Below are 24547 nucleotides of genomic sequence, written 5' to 3'. Positions count from 1 at the left end.
GATAAGATAGGAAGAATCATGGAAGATGCGTAGAACCAGGCATGGAACGAGGTCAGGCACGTGAAGGGAGCTCGGTCCAAGTCGTCGTCTGGGCTCAGCTATCTGGGCATGGCTGAGAACGCCCTAGGAGCTACTGCCTCTATTGAAGTTTTATGCCCTTTCAGGGACATTCAGCCCTAGGTGGCACCAAATACTAAATCTGTTCATTTTTCAGGACTCTGTGGTTTTACAGGTCCCTCAGTGACTAATACAGGGTCCGACTACAGTAAAATGAGAAAATACTGGTATCAGTCTATAAGTCATCCTACTCTAAATACAAGGCTATATGTTTAATTTTGGATTTGGAGCCCTGAGTGGTGGTGAGTGGAAGTGAGAGCAGACAGAGCCTTGGTGTGAGACCCTGACTTCCTTTCTATCGGAACGCATTCTCAGAGAGCGCTCCCAGGCTTAGCAGTCAGCTGTCCCGTCTGCTTAGGACGCAACTCCATAGGAAGGTGTGTGGTAACGGGCTTTTCTTAACTGTAGTTTGATTAAAGAGACTTTCCAGACGTAAGACACAATTTTGAGGTCACACTCTTCACCTCCAAAGAAGATACAGGTTACAACTAGGAAACCTCCTACAGAGCACTACAGAGGATAAAGAGCTTTTAAAGACACAACAATTAATCTCATTTTATAGCAATATAAAAAGGAAATATTCTTTAAACCAATTGATTATGTTCAACACCATCTAAGCCATCTATCATCAGTTACTTTCAGAATGTAGCTCCTGATTCCTCTTAGTGAATTAAGCCTGCAAGTGAAAGCATTCTTAATTCATTACATGCCAGTACACCTGCCACAAACAGAATTGGTTCAGCCTCATAAGAGTGTCATTTTTTTGAAAGGTTAATAAATCCATCCATACTTTCCCCCATCGCACCAGGGATCAATTTTCACTTGCCGATGCATGGTGTGTCCTGCTGCTCTTGAAATGCAATGAATTTCTCAAAGAACTGTTCTTTTTTTTTTTTAAATGTAAGATAGGACTGTATTTCAGAATCGCTGAAGCATACAATCTGGTGGTCTGAAAAGATGACTAAGACCTATTACCACGCCATGAACAAGGACAGAGCCATCTCAACTCGATCTTTTACTGACGCTCTCAGGGCCAGGCGTGTTTCAAAATTCAGAATTTTTCAGAATCTAGAAAGGTACGCTTACAAAATGTCTCTTAGGCTACATAAAATACGGACTCTTTACATAGCGCTTTGTCTAAAATGAGTAACTTGGAGGAGTTATTCTTTTACTGACGATCAGCTCATTGGGCTTTACTCGTGCTTCTGGTATGTGTGAGAAAATATAAAAAGGAGTGGAGAGTAAGAATTAAAGGAAGAAAACAGCCCTTTTCAGGAAGAGCTGATGATTTTGCATTAAACCGTGTGGGTCAGAGAAGGAGGAGGGGGGTTACATAATTTCCCACTATTTCTCTTTATCAAATCAACAATCATTTTTTCTATCAGCTGAAAAAAATCCTGCAAAACCATGATCAAGTAAATAGCTATCAATCAAAGTGTTTTTGTCATCACATCATTGCAGGGTAATGTTTGCTTCCTATTACAAATGTTCCTGGTGCTTAGCATTTGGCAACACCTTGAGTATGGTAGGTGCTCCTAGTGTGCTTGTTAAATTGAACTGAGAAAGCAACCTGAAGCCCTCCACACCACATCCTTTTTTGTTTGCTTATTGCTTTTCAAAAGAAGTCTGTGTCTTCTGGTCTTGAGGCTAATTTCTGTTTTCTCTCTAGGATTCAGAGGCACTGGATTCAGCTCGTGAAGCTATTTATAACTCTGGGTAGGCAGGTTCCATGTCCCTCCTTTGTGCTTTCCAGCGGGTTGTAGGAGTACATATTCTGCAGATGATCTGTTTTGATCACATAAATGAGGAGATAGCTGATTAGGAGCTGTGCTTCCTTTTCAGTTAATTTCCTATATTGTTGTGAATTAATTCCTGTTGGATTTTGGTAATTCAGTTACTGACAATATTTGCACCTTGACAGTCATGTTTGTCTCTACTCAGGGATATGCATGCATTTCTATGCATTCACCAGACTGAAGTTCTCCCAGAAACAAGCCCACTTTGCTTCACCATTATTAAAAATACTTGTGTGGGGAAAAGTGTTTCAAATTGTGAAGAACATATAACTAAATATGTTATCAAGCTACTTTACGTGAAATTTATGCTGTGTCTCTTTTTCCTCCTTGTTCTTAGATTATCAGCATGAAATGAGGTTTATGTTTCTAAGAAACTCTAAAAATATTACTCACCTGCGCCTACCATGTTCTGTCTGCCACATTATAATCTTGGTTACAGCTCTCAAAATGTCAGAACAGAAGATCATGAACTGACAATGTGTCACAGAAAGAACTATTTTAAAGGCAAGTTCAACTTAAGGACTAAGGGGGAAAATCCAACCATGAGAAAACTGGATGTTGACCGACTTTTTTTTTTCAAGTAGCATCCTTTATAAAATACAAACTATACGAGCCCTATGATTAAACCGCCAGTCCCTTTCTCTCCTTCAGCCTTCCCCAGCTGGCCACAAAGTGCCATCTGGCTCCCTGCCCGGGGGCCCTGACTGCCCTCGGCACCAGTGGAACCCAGGAGACAGGCAGCTTCACGTTTTGGTAAATTCAGGAAGAGCATGCTGTTGCCCTGGGCAACTAAACAGTCCAGACTTTAGAGACGGTTTTTGGTGGATATTTTGTGAATCTGCTCCCTGATTACTTTTCCCCCAATTCCTTGGAATGAACTGTCACTTTGGCTCTCCAAGCTGTTCAGAATCGTGCGGCAGTCGCTGAGCCCCTCTTCCCTTCCAGCCGGTCCAGGCTCAGCAGTGCTCTGCAGCATGTCCTTGCCTTTCCTGTGAGCTAATACATATTCAAACAATGTCACTAAGTGCCTTAACCAGCCCAGCAGTACGAGGCACCCCAAGCCAGTGTGAAGTGGTAGGAGCAGTCACAGGGGTATGTGTGGAGTGCTTTCAGAGCACACACCTCCCCTTGGTGGTCAAGGAGGGCTTCCTGGGGGAAATGGCATTTAAACTGAGCCCTTGTCGCTAGGAATATTACAGGACCAGCCAGATTAAAAGCAAATGGGAAAAAAGAAAAGAAGAAAAAAAAATTTTAGAACAAGTTTGTCAAATTATATACACACATTTACATACACCTGACAGAAACTTAACGTACTGATCATTTTGGAGGAGAATAAACTTCTTCGCAATATTGGAAAAAAAAAAAAGCAAATGGATAACTGAAGCCCCGAGGAAAAAACCTGGGGAGGGCAAAGGAATTCATTCACTCAGAAGGACCATGCTAAGGCAAAGTCCAGATGCAATGGAGAGCATGCGGAATTCAGGGAACTGTAAACAGCCGAGTATGGCTGGGGCAGGAATCACACAGAACTGGCAAGAGGCTGGACTGCCAGAGAAAAGCAGCAGGGCCAGATGGGCAGGGAGGGCCCAGACTTGTGTGCCCTGGGCAGAGTCTGGACTTTTTCCTGAGGGCAGTGGGGAGCCATTGCAAGGTTTTAGGCAGATGAGGGAAAGTCTTGTTTTTTGGAATGATTTCCCATCCTGCAGGGTGAAGCATGCTCTAGAGACAACACGGGAAGCAGAATAATGAATTTGGTGTCTGTGGCAAAGAATCTCAATGAGAATTATGGTGACTCTGCCTAACATGGCCCAGACAGCAGGCTGAGAGAGAAAAGCATGGGTCTGAGCATCAGTAAAGAGACTAAATCACTGGGACTGTGTGGCTGACTCAACCACGGGGAGTAAACGAAAGAGTAGACGCAACAAAGAACTGAAGGGGGTACAAACGTGAAAACAGCCCTTTTATTTGGGTGACGGTAATACAGGTAATTTCTTTTTCATTTAAAATATTTCTTAAGTGCTATAATGTCATTTTTAATATTGCATACATTATAATGAAACTTTGACAGGTGTGCTATTTAGTGATCTAATGTTTTTCTTAAGAAGATGGAAGTCACAATGCTAACAAATGTTCACTAAATAAGATTGTTATTATTGCTCATATTTGACTAAATTATAAGCTAAATCAGAATACACTTCACTCCTTTACAGATAACACTTGTAAATTAATCCCTTCCCTACCCCAATTTCATTTAACTGAAATCCTAATTTTCAGAGTAATACACAAAAATGACATGACCATGTGATGGAGAAAAAGAATAACTTACATATTTTGATGTTCCTGAGAAAAGAAAGAAAAATCATCACACAAATATTTTCTGATTATTTTGCATAAATGTTTGTTGTTGTTAAGCCAAAAATTCTTGGCCTTTATCTACTGCTTATGGATCATACAAAAATATACTGGAATAGGAAAACAGTGCTGGCAACTTTGGCTTTGTGTTTCTTAATTCATTTTGACTGTTAGCAACTAAAAAATAATCAGATCAAGAATGACATTTTTAAGCCACCTGTACCCCAATGTTCATAGCAGCTCTATTTACAGTAGCCAAGACAAGGAAACAAACTAAATGTCCATCAATGGATGACTGGATAAAGAAGTTGTGGTATATTTACACAATGGAATACTACTCAGCCATAAAAATGACAACATAATGCCATTTACAGCAACATGGATGTCCCTGGAGAATGTCATTCTAAGTGAAGTAAGCCAGAAAGAGAAAGAAAAATATATGATATCACTCATATGTGGAATCTAAAAAAAAAAAGAAGACAAATGAACTTAAATATAAAATAGAAACAGATTCATAGACATAGAACACAGACTTGTGGTTGCCAGAGGGGAGGCGGGTGGGAAGGGACAGATTGGGAGTTCGAGACTATAGATACTGACAGGCATATATAGAATAGATAAACAAGTTTATACTGTGTAGCACAGGGAAATGTATTCAAGATCTTGTAGTAGCTCATGGTGAAAAAAATATGAAAATGAACATGTATATTCATGTATGACTGAAGCATTGTGCTGTATGCCAGGAATTGACACAACATTATAAACTCAACTCAATTTAAAAAAAATGACATTTTTAAAAATGAGAAAATTCATAGTTCCATTATACTTTTTCTATATGGGTATGTAATGCTTGTTGAAAATAGTGAGAAACTTTCTAGAATTCATAAAAATCACCTAGATGCACATAAATATGCCACAAAATGGCATACTAGGCACAGTATCGTTTCTTTCAAATGAAGATCAGTATTACAGCTGGAGTAAATATTACCCTTATTTTAGAGGTTACAGCGGGGAACCTATTAAGTGTGCCTGAGAGAAGTCAGAGCTCGCCCGACTGACCTCCATGGTGCTGACTATTCTCTCTGTTTAATCTTCAGTGTCCCTCTACTGCTTAATAATTAAACTCTAAATTTCCCAGCAGCTTGCCTTCCAGCCTGAATACCCACTAGCAACCAATATAGCCTTATGCTTCAAACATGCTTTATTCCCTGTATTTCCATGAAAACACATTTGTTTCTCACACATTTGCTAACGTTATTTCTTTTCCTGGAAGTGACTTCCATTCCCACTATTTCTCCAGCAATCTCTGACTGTAGACCTTCTTTCTATTCTTCGAAGTTCAGCTTAAATGCCATTTACTCCTTGGTAACTTTCCAGATTAGTTGGACAAAGCAATGTATTTCTATTTTCTATTCTTACCACCTGGTTTGAACCATTCCTATCAAATCTGTTCAAAGCTTTGCGTTACAGTCATGCATTATGCATTCTGCTCTATGGTAAGCCACCTGAGGACATTGTGTGGCAAACCTTAGATTCCTTTCCACTTCCCAGCACAGCATTTCTGCTCAATGAGTGACTGAATGGAGTCATTCCTAAGAGACATGGATTTTCAGTCATTAAAAAAAATGGAAACCCTCTTTGAAAGCTGGTACCTTTGAAGTACTTCCTTAAAAGCTTATTGTAGACAAGTCATCTTTAATATTAACTTAACTCAAACACATAAAAATGTATTTCCTCTGTGGCTATGCATATTTTGGCTCTTTTGATATCTATTTTACTACACATACATTTGTATACGTGGCTTGAGGCACAGTTCTAAAAACATAGCTGACCCTCACTGTCTTTCAGCATTAGTAATGCTCAACTAAGACAAGGGACGGACATACATGTCAATTTTATAAAACAATTTGGTTTCTTTTAACGGAGGCAAATATTAACAGGGAGAAAAAAACAGATAAAGATTTCCTTCCACGACTCCCATCTCAACAGACACACACACAGTTAAAAGTTGACTATTACAGTGGTTTTAAAGATATGTGCACATATTCTGTGATAGTTCTTCTTTGAATAAGTGGAGATTAATTCACGTCCCCTCAAGGAGAGCTGGATTTACTGACTTGACTCTAATGAGTAGAATGTGGTAGAAGTGAAAGAAACTGTGGTAGAAAGTTCCTGCCAAGATTATCTTAGTCTCTCTCATCTTAGTCTTTCTCTGTGCATCTCTTTGCCTGACTCTCTTTGTCTCTCGTTCTTTTTGGGTCTTGCTCTGGAGAAAGCCAGCTGCCGTGCCGTGTAAGCAGCCCTAAGGAGAGCCCCACATGATGAGGAACCAAAGCTACCTGACTGACTCTCACATTCCCTCTGAATATGCCAACAGCCGCTCAGAAGCATTTCCTCAAGCCCCTTCAGAAGGCTGCAGTCTCAACTCAAAACTTGACTATAACTTCTGAGTCAGAATCATCCAACTGAGCAACTCCTAAATTCCTGACCCTCAGAAACTGCATGAAATAATAGGTAATGGTGGTGGTGGGGGGATTTGTTACGCAGCAGTAGATAACTGTTACAACTAACAAGTTCTAAAATATTATTTTCTTTTCTCTCCAACCAACCATGATTTTGTCATGATTCTGTCATGTTTTCAAGAAACTGACAAGAAACCATGGTAGCTTCAAGCCAAGAAGGCTGGGAAGAAATTCCCAGGGCATCAGTTTTGAGATTACCCTCTACATCTTAGCTGTATGACCTAATACGTTGTTGCCTCAGTTTCTTTAAACACTGCAGGAACAAAGCAGAACCTTCCTAATAAAATATTAGGATGAAATAAGATACTAAAATAAAAGTATTGGCATAGTCTTTGGTAAGTCACTCAATAAATGTTAGGTATATTATTATTATTATTATTATTATTATTATTATTATTATTATTATTTGGGTTCAAAAAGGAAAGCTAAGAGGTTGCCTGAGTAGACATTGAATCTCACAGAGTAACAACACACACTGGTATTCGGACACCTACATGCACGATTAGTGAAAACAGTCTCCTTCCCACACGGTCAGAAGTCAAGCCGCGTACAGGGCTATGGGTAGTCTTGGAAAGGGAATATGAGCCATCACAGAAATTCAAACTGAATGTTGTCCAAGTTCAAAGAAATTCGAGGAGTGTGTCACTTTTGAAACACACCAGAGAAACACTCGTAGAGTCTGGGCTGCAACCCTGCAGGGCTGTTAGAGCTACAGGCCACGAGCTTGTACACATGTGTCAGATCACTGAAGACATCATTCCAAAAGCGACATCACACAGCACCGTGTGGCCATGAGCGCTACCATCCTATAGCCACACAAGAAGCACAGGGATAATGCGCCACGTATTTATTTTGGTTCTGAATATACTATTCAAACAAGAACTTTGGCAAAGCTAAATATTCCTCAAATAACATTTAGTATTTTCTGTTTGCAATAGCAAACAATAAAGGGAAAGAACAACTTCAACAGGATAATGACCGATGCCTGTTGGATCTGAGAAATACAACACGGTCCATTTTTTAATCTATCCCACTGCACTTTTTACACTTTAGGCAAAAGAAATGTCATATCAGATTTGACTCGCATGACAGAAGGAATCACATGCTGTGCTGTGTATCCCCTAGAAATGTTTGTATTAACGTCCCTTTCCCTTATCTCGCTTTGAACTTTTCAAAGATCAGTTCTTCCGAAACTGGGCTGTCACTTCATGAAGGCAACTGTAGTTCAGAACTGTATCCTTAAGCAAATCAGCTTTTCTGTTTAAATAAAGTAGTGTACTTTCTACTCACTACTTCATTAGGTAAAACATAAGGGTTTGTGTTCCGGCCAGCGATTTAAGAAGGATAAATTTAAAAATAAGATTCTCATGAAGAAAATTAACAGCTCCAAAATGCTAGGTACATGACACAAAATACAGCAATTTCTCACCGTGTTTTACTTCCGGTTGGGTGGAGGAGGGGAGAGGGTTGGAGGAATTGGTGGGATCGTCTGAAAAGAAAAAGTGATCCTGAAAAAAGCGATTATTTACAGGGATCCCTGTGGCTTTGGGGTACACCAGAGATCTACCTGGGGCCTCTAACTGTCACAGCTCTAGGAATTTATTGAGTTAGTTTTTTTCAAGTCCTCTCAACTCAAGATTATACGCAAGATCACTGCTTGCTGTTTATACTACTCATTCAGGAAACAGTAAATAAGGTACAATGTGGCAAACTACAGTCAACATGGCCTGCCCCATCCATTGATAAACCATTGCCTCTTCTGGATGTGACTGAAGGCCTTTGGCAGAACAAGGCCCACAAACTGCCTACTTAAGAGGTCAAAAGATGCATAGTTACCTGCAGGCTCTTTATCTCCTTTCTCTGTTAAAATCCTGCCCAGTCTCACCTCCTTATTCAAATCTCACTCCCACCTCTGAAGTTTTATCTATTGTTTTCGAATATCAAGTTTATTCACAGCCTATTCAATATATTAGCAATCAATTAAACATGTTCATTGTTTTATTATTTGTTTTTTCTCTTCTCACAAAAATATAATCTGTTTATGTTTTCTACAAACTTTTATTTGTAGTATTTTGTGAAACCTTGTAAACTTTATATTTGGTATTGTGGGAAATTATCTCATTTCTCTAAGATACAAAATGTAGAGGTTACAATTCATTACGGTCTTGTGGCACTGAAGAAGATTTTGAAACTTTGCATAACAAAAATAGGCATAAAGTGGAGCCTCAAAGTTCAGAGTAGAAAAATGGAAGACAGTGAGCCAAGAAAGCTCAGGACAACACAGAGATTGGTTAGATTTTCTGGAAGACAGACGAGCTAGGTTGGTTCCTCCACTAAGTGGCAATGGCTCTCAATGCTCAAACCTATAATATCAGTTAAGGAAGACAAATAGACTGTCACAGTTGGAACAGCGACTCAAGATGGCCGCTAACCTAGTTATCAAATTTATATACAAAAAATCCATCATTTTCCAATATAACACCAATATGAAGGTAGAAGCAGGGAGAGACAAACCATTTATAAAAGCAACAAAAACATAAAATATCTATATATTGAATAAGACATGTTTTGAAACTATATGAAGTTATTAAACATTTTAATGAGACATAAAAGGAAGTTTGGATAAATGAAGAAATATGTATGCACCTGAGGGGAAGGCATAATATTTCCAAGACAACAATCTCTTAAAATTTTTTATAATTTTACATTACAAATTTACATTACAAAATACATTACAAACTTAATGCAAAACCACGGGAATTGGAAAAAAACAGCTATAAAACCTATAAAAATGGCAAAACAGAAAAAAGCAACTCTTTGGTAAGGAAGAACAACCAGGGTAGACTTCCATTTTCACGTTCTCAAATATACTCAAGTATTTGAGCAAGAATTAAGACAATGTGTTAATAATACTAGGAGATAAAGTTTTATCAGTGGAACAAGACAGCTGGGACAAACATGAGCACAAATATGTAGCAAATGGTAAACGTGGTATTTTAAGTGAGTACATAAAGAATGAAAAGTGTTGAAATAGCTTAGCTATTTGGAAAAAAGAAATCAGTTGAATTTCTATTTGGATGATTCTGGATCCTTTATAGATCTACTACACAGAGCTCAGAGGGCCACAAACACTTTTACTCTCGTGTATATTAGCTCTTCTTCTGGATATATTTGTTTCTCCAAGTGAAAAGCTAAATACGGCATGTAACTTCCCTTGTTTTCTAAATAAAGTTCCATCTATTTCTCTGATGAGAATAGACTATGTGTTTTAAAATGTATGATTTTTTTGTCTACAATGTTACATATGCACCAATCATCTTTTGATTTCAGCATTTAATTATTTCAGTATTTAATCATCATCTGCTTCTGTCTATAATTTCTTACAGATGTTCTTCACATATACTAAGCTCTGGGCACCTATTTGCTCACTAGTCAAACTGAAAATAACTTTACCAGGAGAGCTGAAGTCTCCAGCCTTTGCTGAGCCACAGTGGAATGTTGAAGGGTTTATTTCAAAGAACAAATTTATCCAACACCAGAAATCTTTTGTACCACGAAAGAATTACCTATTTGTAACATGTTCAATATAGAACCACAGAAACCTCAAAACAAATTTCAAATGAAAACCACTTGGCTTAAATCTCACTCAATTTATATTAATAAATCAACTAAGTACTTTGTGACTCAGTTTCCACATTTTTGAAATAAGTCTATCCTCTTTTACTTAACTTTCCTCATTAGGATGTTACGAAGAATAAATGAAATAATGCATATTAAAGGATGCTGAATACTCTAAGGCTCTGTATAAATGTTAGTTGGCCCTTACTGTTAATTCATATCCCTTTTGCTCGTAGCTACTGCAACCTTACACTAGCAGGGAAGAGACACTGGGCTCTGTCTGGCAGTTTGTCTCAGGGAAGCCGGGTCGGCGGTCAGGTAGTAAGGCAGGGCTGCGGCTGCAACTACGACGGGGCTAATGACGCGGCTGCCAGGCGGGCGCTGACCCAGGTCCTGAGCTGCCCAGGCTTCGCTGTGAGCTTCCGTCTCAGCCTCCTCGCTACCACCTTGTTAATGTTCTTTGCCTGAACTAATCACCCACCTCACGGGCTGCATCCCAACAATAATCTCACTTTAAAATGACCCCGAAAGTCATATTCACGTGAACGGGGCCAGGTCTGTGATACCAGCTCCGCGCCCCCCCTCCCCAGACAGAGGTAGCAATCCTCCGCCCACGATTCTCCCTCTGTACCCGAGCGAGTACTTCAGACTTCTCATGACTTACTGAAGCGGCCTTTCCAAGGACCTGGGCTCCCCTCTGCCAGCGCTGGGCAGAAGTCTAGCCACGCTTGTGCAAGGAGGGGTCTAAGACTCGGGTCTGACACAGGGCTTCTCTGCTATTGGGCCAAATTTGCAGCCTCCTCTCCCATTTTCCGTGTGCTTCGTCTCTGTCTCCTCTTCCCTAAACACATCCACATAAAAGATCATTTCAAGGAACAAACAGGATGTCAAATAAGCTTTTCGGGAAATGTTTCCCTAATGATTGCTCTAGAGTCCGAGAATATACTTGTCATTTTATTTTTAATGAATGCTTAAAAGGATTATAATGAGACTATAATGAAGAATGAAGTGCCTGCCTTCTACAAGCCTGAAAGGGGCTTCTCCTGTGAGCCTAGGAAGGTGCCCCTATTCCACACATAGTAGTAGTTCAGTGCCTATATTTTGCCTGGGGAAAACGGGGGAAATTTCTAATGAGAAAGCCAGTGTGAAAATAGTAGTTAATCATGATTTCCCCAGATAGGAATTCTGGGACTTACTGCTATTTCTACTTTTCTTTTTAATAAGACTTCTTGTAAACAAAATGATTATAATTTTTAACTGGTAGAAGGATTATGGGGGCTTGGAGGGCCCAGGTGCTAAATATAAGGAAACAGGGACAGAGGAGAGGTGGAAAGGTAGAAACGAAGGTGTGTACAAATGCCAGGGGAGCAACACGGATCCCAAAGACAGACTTAAGAGGCAAGAGAGGGACAGATGCACAGCAGTACGAGGATTCAACTTTTTTTTTTTTGATTATTGATGATGTATTGTAGGGTGTGCTTATTTGAAAAATAACTTTTAGGAGAAAACTAGAAAATGTGTTTTAATTTGGACATTTCCCAAGCTCCACTCAGCAACACGACTGTCACACTGTGAATAATTACTTTAAGGACACTATTCTTCACTTCAGCTTATGATGGTCTCCTTGGAAGCACTGACAGTAAGCTTTATGGGAGTCCCATTTATACTCATATAACATGGCCCGGGATGAATTTTAGCTTACGCATCGGAATTCTGCATGTGTTTTTGAGATTATAAGCACATGGCATACTGGTGACATAATTTACTTATTACCCTACTGTAGACAGAAGAAATAAAAATTGAGAAACCCATTTTGGGGGGGTGTAATTCTAAAGTCAGGAAGTTCAGGTTTTAGTTACCTTCAGGCTTTCAAATGACCTTTTGAAATTTGACCTCTGGCACTTGTTCCAGAAAAATAAGCCAAATAAAGTAATCCAGGTAACTCCTGAGTCTCTTCAAAGGGCTGGGGGTAAGGGAGGAGGAGGAGGAAGGGAACACAGAGATGACAGACTGTAACTGTCCTGAGTTTCTATCTGCGCAGACTGTACCCGTCCTGGAGTTTAAGTTAAGCAGCTGAAATCCACTTTCTCCCTCCTCTGACAGCAGACAAATGCATTGCCAGTGAAGACAGACCACAGTGGCTTGCACTGCATTTTTCATAAAAGCCTAGAACAGTCAGGCTTCCTACTGTGGCAGAAGTTTTCATCTGGGAAAAATATATAGAGACTCTCAGAAGGAAATACTGGATTTCTCAGTCAGAAAGTCTCATTGTGCTGGACAGTCTGGAGAGGATGTCAGCTTGACAGTGGCTTGGAGAAACGTCAGAACTCCTGCATTTCACTCATTTTGAGCTCTCATGCAAATAACCTAATTTTATTTTTGACCATTTCTTCTTTTTTTTAAATCAAAAATCTTATCCTTGGTTAAGCAGTATGACTATATGGTTCAATGCATGTTGAAGAGTCAGTGCTGGGAAAGCCTTTGACCTAAGAGACCAAAATAACAGGTTGACCTTGATTTACATCCCACAAAGCCTTGCATAAATACAAGGAAAAAGGACATGGTTTTAGTGCAAATTGTGAGAAAATAAGGAAGAATATTGCTTTGCTTTCTTATTAAAGGGATTCTGAAAACTTCTTAAATGATCTTAAGAGCAATTTTTCTTTCAGGAGCAAAAATATTTAGCCTTTGGAGCTGTATAAATATCTATTTTGTCAATTCATTTAATTGATCAGTAAATTTTTATTGAGTTCCTTTTAACTGTCAAGGCCATTTTAATGGCTAGGCTCTGGGTGTTCAAAAAAGACACTGCCATTCTCCCTTCTTACAGACAACAAGCAATTTAAAAAAAATACATGGTTAATTATCCTGGTAATTGACAGCAAGGAACAAATGAGCTACTCTAATAAAGACAACCTCTTTTAGATAAGGTGGTCAGGGAAGACCTTTCTGAGGACATGGTATTTAAGGTAAGACCTAAACAAAGAAGAGAAGAAGCCAGCCATATCAAGGAGAGATTTTAAAAATTACTGTTTCTGGAGAGAAGTTGCCAAGTGATAAAATTATATGCAGTTTTCAAATGTTCCTGAAGAAATCAAGAGAAAATGTATTCAGATTTCATTTTCCTGTTTTCTCTTTCTGTAATTTATTATTTGGATATAGGACATCCTGGACTGATGTACCATTTTTCATATGTTATTTTGCTTTACTTTTGGGGAGACTTTTCAAACTTCATTTTCCAAAATTCTATTAAGTCTTTATTTCTGCTCTCTTGTTTAAATTTCCAAAAGCGCTTTCTTATTTTCCGGTTGTCCACTGTTTGTCATTCTGTCCTTGCTTGATGAATGCAGTATCTTCTCTTACCTCTTGGAAGAGGTTAGGACCTTAGTTTAAAATGTTCATCTTCCTGCTTAGTCTGCTGTATTAGTCCTTTCCTCCGTATTTCTTCTTTTTCAGTTTGTTTTGGTTTCTTTTTCTTCCTGTAGGGAGTTTGGTGGCACTTGGCTGACTGCATATTTAAGGGTGGGCTACAAACAAGCTGATTATGCAATCAGAGGAGAATTCAGGCCAAGCTGATCACTGGAGAATTTGTAGGTCTTTTCTCTTTTACTGGTTAGAGTTCTCAGAGACAACCTCTCCCTGTCTGCCTGCAGGATATATGCCTAGTTGCCAACACTCAGAGTTAAGTTAGGGAAGAGAGCTGGATGTGTTTTCATGTAGTATAGAAATTTTATTTAATCTCTCGGCTATGACTGATGCCACGCCAGGACTCTCCCTTACTTTTTCAGAGAGCAAGAGTGTGTTTTCTACCTGGATTGATGAACACTCAGCTGCTTAGCTGGGTAGAGAAGATCAGGGGATCTGGGGATCTAACTGCTTCCTACCCAGACTTCCAACTGGCTACCTTCTCTTAGCCCTGCCATTCCCCTCCTTTTCCAGTGGCAACTAATGCCACCAATTCCTGAGACTTTCTACAAATCAGACTGGTGGTTTCTCCTTTTTCTCACTGCAGGCCAAGCAGTCAAATGTCTCAGGTCTTCTGTCAACTACTGCTTGTCCATTTGCTTTTCAGTTTCCAAATTTTTTTGCTATGAATTTCCCCATTTAAAAAAAATCTAATTTTGGACTTTTTCATGGAGCTTTAAGAGGCAGCAGAATTCCTTACCATAGATTCATATTATTAATCTACTGTCTTTATCCAGAAATTCCATATATGCTTTAATTTTTTTCGTTTCTTGTTATGCACCTTACATGCTAAAATATCTTTTTTGACTTACTGACAATGGAAATTTTCATTCTCATCTCTCCTGGCCTCTTCATAGAAGTCAACACGACTGCCCACTTCCTACTTCACGACATACTCTCTTCTTCAGCTTCTGGACACTACACTCGGCCAGCATTCCTCCTGTCTTCCTTCCCACTCCTGTGACTGTCTTGTGAGCTCATTCTCCTCTACTCACCATCAAAAACTGAAGCTCCTTAAAGCCCAGTGTTACATTCCCTTCTCTTTTTACTTTATATGCTCTCTCCGGATGACACATCACTCGAGCTCTTTGCCTAAGCACTAACAATTCACAAATTTGATATCTCCAGTCTAGACTCCACCTCTCAGATCTAGATCTATGTATCCAGCGGTTTATTTGACTTTCCTTGGTTGTTTCAAAGGTAGCCTAGATCCAGTGTACCTAAAAAATAACTTCTGATTTTACCTCCTTAAACGTGGTCCTCTTTGGAGCATTGTCTTGATAGTGTCACTACCCAGATACGCAAGCTGAAAACTAGGATTTATCCTTGACAATTCCTCCTCCCAATCCCCATATTCAATCTTTCTTCAAGTTCCACTGATGAGATCTCAAAGGTATGAGCAATTCATTTCCTTTTCTCCAGATGTTCTGCGAATACTTCCAAACTCCCAACATCTCTCAACTGGATTAGTGAACTAGCCTCCTCACTCATCTTTCTGATTCTGCGCTTCCACGTTCTCCACCCTAGGCCCAAACTAATTCTCACAGTCTTTTCAAAAGACTGCTTGAGTTTTCACATCTCTGCTTAAAATGGCTGATTTATTTGCATTTAGGATACAGATCTAAATCTTTATGTTTACTAAAACATCATGGAAGATGCAGCGTCTCCCTATCACATCAGTTTTATTTCATGTCACGTCACTCTTGGGTTTTCTGTATTTTAGCCTTATTTGCCATCTTTATTTCCTTGAATGCCTGTTGTCCCTCCTGACACAGGGCCTTTGCATGTGATGTTCCTTGTGTCTGGTTCTTCTTTGCCCAGCTATAACTACTTCCTTTAATTCAAACTGCTCAAGTGTCATCTCCTCTAGCATGAATTAGGTGTTCTATGTTGTGCTTCTCTCCATCGTACTATATTTAATCACTTATTTACACATTTGTCTCCCCACCAGAATAAGAGCCATTTGAACAGCTCTTTATGTCTGTATCCTTAGCATGAAGCACAGTATCTGGCATCTGGTAAGCTTTTTATAATTGTATTGCAAATAAATAAAATAGCTCACTTATGTCAAGAAAAATAAATTATCAGTGATAAAAATAAATCTATAGTTCCTGATACATCAGAAAATAGGTATGATTTTCAAGAAAAATATTTTTCAAAGTGATTTTATAGAAAACAATCAAATGTCCTTACTTTTTTTGTTTTTCCCATTGCCTTCAGGATGGAAAGATTTAAGTCCTCCAGTGCTGCTAGTACATTCTCATACTCGCCCAAATGCTGAGAAAAATATTCTGAAAAGTGAAAATATTGAAATAAATACATGTTTTCATTTAGGTAATGATAAAGCAGAAACCAATGATTTACTCACTAAATGAGTAAAACAAACAGATGAAATTGAAAAAATTTCAAATGAGAGTAACTAAGTGTCAATATAATTTCATTAAAAAAGCCAAACCTGGAAGGGAAAAAATGAATCTGGATCTGTAGACAAGACTGCTTCAATAAATACTTCTCAACAGCATATCATTATAAATTTCACTAGGACACTAATTTCAGAAAAATTAAGCTAAATGTTATTGTTTCTTCTGGGAGACATTTGAGAAAGGTAAGCTTTCTTTAAGGTTAAGAATAAAATAGAACACAAGTATGGTCTTCTATGGTGTCTTCCATGTAACTACTTTTGCCATGATTTAACTTTTTTCAACAATCTGGGCAGAGGAAAAGGCATGTTTAACACATTTTTCAGTTGGTTGGGAATAAATACTACATTGGATGTTGCTTAAAATGAAAGGTATGGAATTTTTATTGATTCCAAACTAGTAAGTTGAAATATAATAGAGAGAAATGCACAACCTTGTATTTGCTTATATAAATCTGTATTTTTCTGAAATGCCAGAGATCTAGCCTCATGTAAATTCAGAGAAATTTGTATATTGAAAAGACATAGAGCTTCCAGTTACTAGAACATCAATAACCCTCCATTCCTGTAAACTCATCTTTGAGTGAACTGTAGTTTATTATTGTCTCTCTTTAGTGTGCTGTAAGTATCTATGGAATTAAAATGAATTATAAATATAATCACATATAAGCCACTCAAGACCACTAGAATAAATTTCGACATGTTTGAGGGAAATTTCCTTGATTAACTTATTTGATGCTCCAAGTAGAATTATTCGTTCACATTGATATTGATAATTAATGGGAAGTGCCATTGACTGATTTATTAGACAATGTGCAGGCTTCTCCTGAGAAAAAAGCAAACACAATAAATCAATTCTAGATTATGGTTGTCAAAATATAGTCTGTGTATACGTGGATTAAAAACAAATGACAGGTTTTTGACAAAAAGCAAATGCATTCTTGATTATGCATTTCTTTTAAAACATTGTGGTACATATTTCATATAGAGTTTCTTTCAGGAAGGGATTACTTGGAATACAAGAAAGCAGATACCTGCTCCAAAATAACATTTGAATTCTTGATAGTGTTGACTTCCTGACAGTGTTGATATAGATGTCTGACCTTATTTGTGCAATTATTTGCAGTAAATGAAGTCCCTGTGGACAAAACTCCTTATCAACCAGGAAGCAGTTAATGTGCCTATGAAATATAGTTAAATTCAAAAAATAAAATGATCAGACTAGAGTCTGTAGTAAGTTGAAACAAGTAAAAGTGTAAATAAAAAATGCAAAAGGTGAAGTTGTTAGCACATTTTTATTTTAATATATACAAAGACTCAAGGAAGATTGCAATGGGGATTTTAAATAAAAACAGGCTAAAGTGAAAACAAAAAAAAAATTTGGTGCTGAAAAGGCATGGTTATTAAAAAAAGAAGGAAAGCCATCTTTTTTTTTTTTTTTTGGATTTTCAGAAGCAATTTTATTACTGTTTCTTTTTTTTTTACATTTTTTATTGATTCATAATCATTTTACAGTGTTGTGTCAAATTCCAGTGTTCAGCACAATTTTTCAGTCATTCATGGACATATACACACTCATTGTCACATTTTTTTCTCTGTGATTTATCATAACATTTTGTGTATATTTCCCTGTGCTACACAGAAAGCCATCTTTTAAAACAAATAATTTGGGGAGGGAGATTAAGATGGTGGAGTAAGAGGACACGGAGCTCACCCACAAGCACATCAAAAACACATCTACATGTGGAATAATTATCATGGAAAACTGACTGGAAACTGGCAGAACGACTCCTATACAACCAAGGATTCAAGAAAGATTCCCATACAGCTGGGTAGGATGGGGAAACAAAGGATCAGCTTGGGACCTGTGCCCCTGGGAGAAGAAAAGAGGAAAAGAAAGACTGCACAGGCAGATTTCTGTCCTAGGGAGTGAGGGGGCAAATCACAGACTGGGCCTCCCATCCTGAGGTCCTATGTGGAGGAGATAAGCCCCTTGAGCTACTGGGAGAATCACTGGAGGAGAGAGAAAGGCTGGCAAAGCCTACACTCCACTCACAAAGAGTGTGCAGGCACTGGCTGCCAACAAACAAGGTGGAGAGAGGTGTGCCCTAGTGGCTGCTGCCTTGCAACACTCCCCCATCCAAGCTAGGTGAATACTCCAGACCACTCACTGCATACTACAGCTTGGCACAGGATCTAGGGCAGCTGGATCCTGAGAAAAGTCTCAATCTAGCAGCACAGAGGTGGCCCAGAGGCCTGAGATGTACTCTAGGTGGGACAGAGCCCTCAAAGCAGCCCAGACGTTTAACAGTAACACAGCTGCTTCTGTTCCTCCAACCACAATGTCCCTATCCCCAGTCCCAGCCTAGTGGATGCTCCTGTCCCACCCACTCCTCACCACAACCTTGCACTGGGACAACCACAATGAGGAAAAAGACTTAACTTAGCCTGCTTATGAGGGGAGCTGCAGATTCCCATACAGGCAGCACATCAGACCACTGTAAGCACATGAGCCCCACTTACTTCAGCACTCCCCTTCTTTCAAGCAAAGGCCTCAGTTCAGGGAGAAGGGAGAACACACACTTAAAGGGAAAAGAACCAGCCGGCTCCTGGCCCTCAGGGCTTCTGCTCCAGCGACTTTGGTGTAAACTCCACTCCTGACAGGGTAAAGACAGGCACAGAATCTAGAGGAAGTCCTACCCTACACCCTGCACAGGCTTTAGATACTCCAACACCAACAACACCCACTATCAAGGTGGTAGCTGCCAGCACACCCTGAGGAAAGACATGGCTGGCATCCAAATCAAAATCAGCCCTTGCACCAAAGACATTGGACACAAACAGTCTACACAGGCATCTTGCCACTAAAAATGCCCTTTCAAGACCACAATACATAACTGTTTCTCCTAAATTCATAGAGACAGAGAAAGTTAAATAAAATGAAAAGGTAGAGGAACTACTCCCAATTAAAAGAGAAAGAGAAAATCCTTAAATAATAAATAATGAGACAGAGATCATCAGTCTACCAGACACTTAGTTCAAAAAGTTGGTAGTAAAAAAGCTAACTGAATAAAGAAAAAGTATTAAGAGTAAACACACATCATTTTAAACTAGAACCAGAAACTATAAAGACGACACAACCAAAAATACACAATTCAATTTCTGAGATTAAAAACATTCTAGAAGTAATGAATAGTTGACTAAATGACACAGAAATACTTGTAAATGTCTGTAAGATAGAATAATGGAAATCACCCAACAAGAAGAGCAGACAGAATATAAATGACATGACAAAGGGAAAAAAAATGAAAGCAATGTATGAGACCTATGGGATAATATAAAATGTTCCAACATATGCATAATAGGGGTTCCAGAAGAAGAGAGAGAAAAGGGGATCAAAAATGTATTTGAAGAAATCATGGCTGAAAACTTCCCAAAACTAAAGAAGGAAACAGATATCCAGGTACAGGAAACACAGAAGATCCCAAATAAGATGAACACAAAGATCACACCAAGGCCACACCAAGACATCATAATTAAAATGGCAAAAGTTAAAGAGAGAATTCTAAAGGTAGCTAGAGAAAAGCAAAGAGTCAATTACAAGGGAACCCCCATAAGGCTTACAGCTGACTTCTTTGTAGAAAATTTGCAGGCCAGAAGGAAGTGGCAAAATACTTTCAAAGTCTTGAAAGGGAAAAACCTGCAACCTAGGATACTCTACCCAGCAAGATTACCATTTAGAAGCAGAGAGGAAGAATTTCTCAGACAAGCAAAAACTTGAAAAAAATTCAGCAATTCTGAATCTACTATAAAAGAAATGTTGAAGAGGCTTCTCTAAATGGAAAAGAAAGAATCTATAGGAAAGAAAAATCCCAATAGGAAAGGCAAATACGTAGTAAGGACTGAAGATCACTTAAATAAGCCAGTACGAAGATTAAAAAAAAATTGTAAAAGCAATTATAACTACAATAAACACTAAAGGGATATGCATAAAGGCAAAATATGACATCAAAAACATAAAATGTGGGGAAGGGAGTAAAAATGTAGATTTTTAGAATGTGTTTGAACTTAACTGATTATCACTTTAAAGCAACTAGGTTAATTATAGGTCAACATATATGAACACATGATAACCCACAATAGGTACACACACACACACACACACACAAACACAAACACAAAAGAAAAAAAGAAAAAGAAAGGAACTCAAGTATACTACAAAAGAAAATCATTAAACCACAATGGAAAACTCAAAAAGAAATTAACAAAGAAGAACTACAAAAACAACTAGAAGAAAAGGAATAAAATGGCAATAAGTACATACCTATCATGAATTACCTTAAATATCAATGGACTAAATGATCCAGTCAAAAGACACAGAGTGGTTATCCGAATAAAAAACCAGACTCTTCAATATACTGCCTACAAGAGACTCACTTCAGGGCAAAATACAAACAGATTCAAAGTGAGAGGATGGAAAAAGGTGTGAAAATAACAAGAAAGCAGGGGCAGCAATACTCACTCATATCAGACAAAATAAACTTTAAAACAAAGACTATTACAAAAGACAAAGAAAGGCACTATATATATAAAGGGATCAACACAAGAGGAGGATATGACACTTATTAGCATATATACACCCAATGCAAGAGCACCTAAATACATAAAGCAAATCCTAACAAAGGGAGAAATTGACAATAATACGATATTACATGGAGAATTCAACATCCCACTGACATCAATTGACCAATCATCCAGACAGAAAATCAATAAGGCAGCAGAGGTCCTAAATGACACAATAGACCAACTGAACTTAATTGATATCGACAGGACACTACATCCAAAAAAGCAGAATATATATTCTTTTCAAGTGTGCATGGTGCATTCTCTAGGACAGATCACATAGTAGGTCACAAAACAAACCTCAACAAATCTAAGAGGAAAACAAGTTATATCAAGCATCTTTTCCAACCACAACAGTATGAAACTAGAAATCCAACTACAGAAAGAAAAACAGGAAAAGAACAAACATGTAGAGACTAAACAATATGCCACTAAAAAACCAATGGGTCAACTATTAAATCAAAGAGGAAATCAGAAAATACCTCAAAGCAAATTAAAAATGAAAACACACATTTCCAAAATCTAAGGGATTCAACTAAGACAGTTCTAAGAGGGAAGCTCATAGCAATATAGGCCTGTCCCAAGAAACAAGAAAAATCTCAAATAAACATTCTAACCTACTACCTAAAAGAATTAGAAAAAGAAAAAACAAAGCCTAAAGTCAGCAGAAGGAAGGAAATGATAAAGATCGCAGAGGAAATAAACAAGATAGAGGTAAAAAAAAAAATCAATGAAACCAAGAGCTGATGCTTGAAAAGATAAATGAAAATGATAAATCTTTAGCCAGCCCCACCAAGAAGAAAAGAGAAAGGATCCAAATAAACAAAACAATAAATAAAAGAGAAAAAGTAACCACCAATAACCTAGAGATGCAAAAAAATCACAAGAGAATACTATGAACAATTTACATAGGAAAAAAATTGAACAACCTAGAAGAAATGAACAAATTTCTAGAAACATGCTGCCTGCAAAGGCCAAGTCAAGAAGATACAGACTGTTGAACAGACCAATCACTAGAAGTGCAACAGAATCTGTAATTAAAAAACAAACAAAACTCCCAGCAAACAAAAGTCTAGGATTGGATGGCATCACTGGGGGAATTCTACCAAATGCATAAAGGAGAACTTACACCTATACTTCTCAAACTGTTCCAAACAACTGAAGAGGAATGAATATTCCCAAGTTCATTTTATAAGGCCACCATTAACCCGATAGCAAAACCAGATAAAGAGTCACAAAAAAAGAAAATAGCAGGCTAGTATCTTTGATAAATGTAGATGCAAATATCATCAACAAAATATTAGCAAACCAAATCCAACAATACAGGAAAAGGATCAAACACCATGATCAAGTTGGATTCATTCTAGTGTCACAGGGATGGTTCAACATCTGCAAATCAATCAATGTGGTACACCACATTCACAAAAGAAAAAACAAAAACCACATGATCATCTCAAGAGACACAGAAAAAGAATTTGGTAAAATTCAAAACCCATTCATAACAAAAACTCTCATCAAAGCAAGTACAGAGGGAACATATCTCAGCATAATAAAGGTCATTTATCACAAACCCACAGCCAGGCTAATACTCAATGGTGAAAAATGAAAGCCTTTCTAACTAAGTTCAGGAACAATACAAGGATGTCCACTCTCACTGCTTCTGTAACATAGTACTGGAAATCCTAGCTACCACAATCAGAAAGGAAAAAGAAATAAGAGACATTCAGATTGAAAGGGAAGAGGTAAAACTGTCACTATCTGCAGAGGACATGATACCCTATATAGAGAACCCTAAAGTCTCCACAAAAAAGCTATTCAAACTAAACAACGAACTCAGCAAGGTGGCAGAATACAAAGTTAACATACAGAAATCTGCTGTGTTTCTATACACTAACAGTGAACTATCAGAAAGTGAAAATAAATAAATTCTCATTTTAAATTGTATCCAAAAAAAAAAAAACTCTGGGAATAAATCTGATCAAGGAGGTGAAAGACTTATATGCTGAGGACTATAAAACATTCATGAAGGAAACTGAAGACGATTCAAAAACATAGAAATGTATCTGACGTTCTGGGATTAGAATTAATATTGTTAAAATGACCATACTACCCAAAACAATCTCTGGATTTAATGCGTTCCCTATCAAAATGCCCAGGGCATTTTTCATAGAACTAGAACAAATAACCCTAATATTTATGGAACCACAAAGCAGCCCAAATTGCCCAGATGATCTTGAGAAAAAGAATAAATCTGATGATATAAACCTTCCAGCCTTCAGAGTATACTACAAAGCTCCAGTATCAATAACCAAAACAGTGTGGTGCTGGCACAAAAACAAAGACACACATCAAAGGAACTGAGCAGAGAGCCCAGAAATAAACTTATGCAACTATGGTTAATTAATCTATAAAAAAGGAGGCAAGAATATACAATGGAGGGAAAACAGTATATTCAACAAACGGTACTGGTAAAACCAGACATGTGAAACAATGAAATTAGAACATTTCTTCACACCATATACAAAACTAAACTCAAATGGTTTAAAGACCTAAATGTAAGAGATGAAACCATAAAACTCCTAGAAAAGAACATAGGCAAAACAGTCTTTGACATAAATTATAGCACTATTTTCTTGGTTCCGTTTCCTGAGGCAAAAGAAGTAAAAGTGAAAATAAAACAATGAAACATAATTAAAGTTAAAATATTTTACACAGCAAAGGAAATCATCAACAAAAGCAAGACAATGGGAGAAAATATATAAATGATGCAACTGACACGGGGTTAATAGATAAACAGCTCATACAACTCAGTATAAAAAAAAATCCAATCAAAAAATGGGCAGAAGACTTGAATAAACATTTTTCCAAAGATATAACAGATAACATGAAAAGATGCTCAACATCACTATTATTAGAGAAATGCAAATCAAAACCACAATGAGGTATCACCTCCTACCTGTCAGAATATCTATCACCAATAAGTCTCCAGTAGCTAATGTTGGAGAGGATATGGAAAAAGAGAACCAATGTACACTGTAGGCAGGAATGTAAATTGGTGCGGCCGTTAGGAAAAACAGTATGAAGACGCCTTAAAAACTAAAAATAGAACTATCATATGATCCAGTAATTCTACTCCCAGATATACATTCAGAAAAAACAAAAATGCTAATTCAAAGAGATACACAGACCTCAGTGTTCATGGCAGCACTATTTCCAACAGTCAAGCCATGGAAGCAATTCAAGTGCCTATCAACAGACAACTGGCTTAAGAAGATGTGGTATACACATACACAGTGGTACATTACTCAGACGTAGAAAAGAGTGAAATATTGCCACTTGCAGCAATGTGGATGGACCTAGAGAATATTGTGCTTAGTAAAATAAGTCAGAGAAAGAAAAAAACTATGTATCACTTATATATGGAGTCTAAAAAATAATACAAATGAATCTATATGTAAAACAGAAACAGACTCACAGACATAGAAAAAACTTGTGGTTACCAAAGAGGAGAGAGAAGGGGGAGGGACAAATTAGGGTTATGGGATTAATCAGATACAAACTCCTGTATGTAAAATAGACAAGCAACAAGGATACACGGTACAGCACCAGGAATTATACCCATTATCTTGTAATGA

At 37.9% G+C, this 24547-nt stretch overlaps 1 protein-coding gene across 1 annotated transcript in view; it reads right to left on the bottom strand.

Moving 5' to 3' along the window:
• Positions 1-24547, bottom strand: part of NECAB1 (N-terminal EF-hand calcium binding protein 1) — a 236257-nt gene that overhangs the window by 99003 nt on the left and 112707 nt on the right. The window contains exon 5 of the mRNA XM_006209700.4: positions 16064-16161. Coding sequence (XP_006209762.1) covers positions 16064-16161 — 98 coding nt within the window. The remainder of the gene's footprint in view (positions 1-16063; positions 16162-24547) is intronic.

This window comes from Vicugna pacos, chromosome 25 (assembly GCF_048564905.1).
Source record: "Vicugna pacos chromosome 25, VicPac4, whole genome shotgun sequence".
Lineage (NCBI taxonomy): Eukaryota > Metazoa > Chordata > Mammalia > Artiodactyla > Camelidae > Vicugna > Vicugna pacos.
This window is presented reverse-complemented; position numbering and strand designations above follow the sequence as displayed.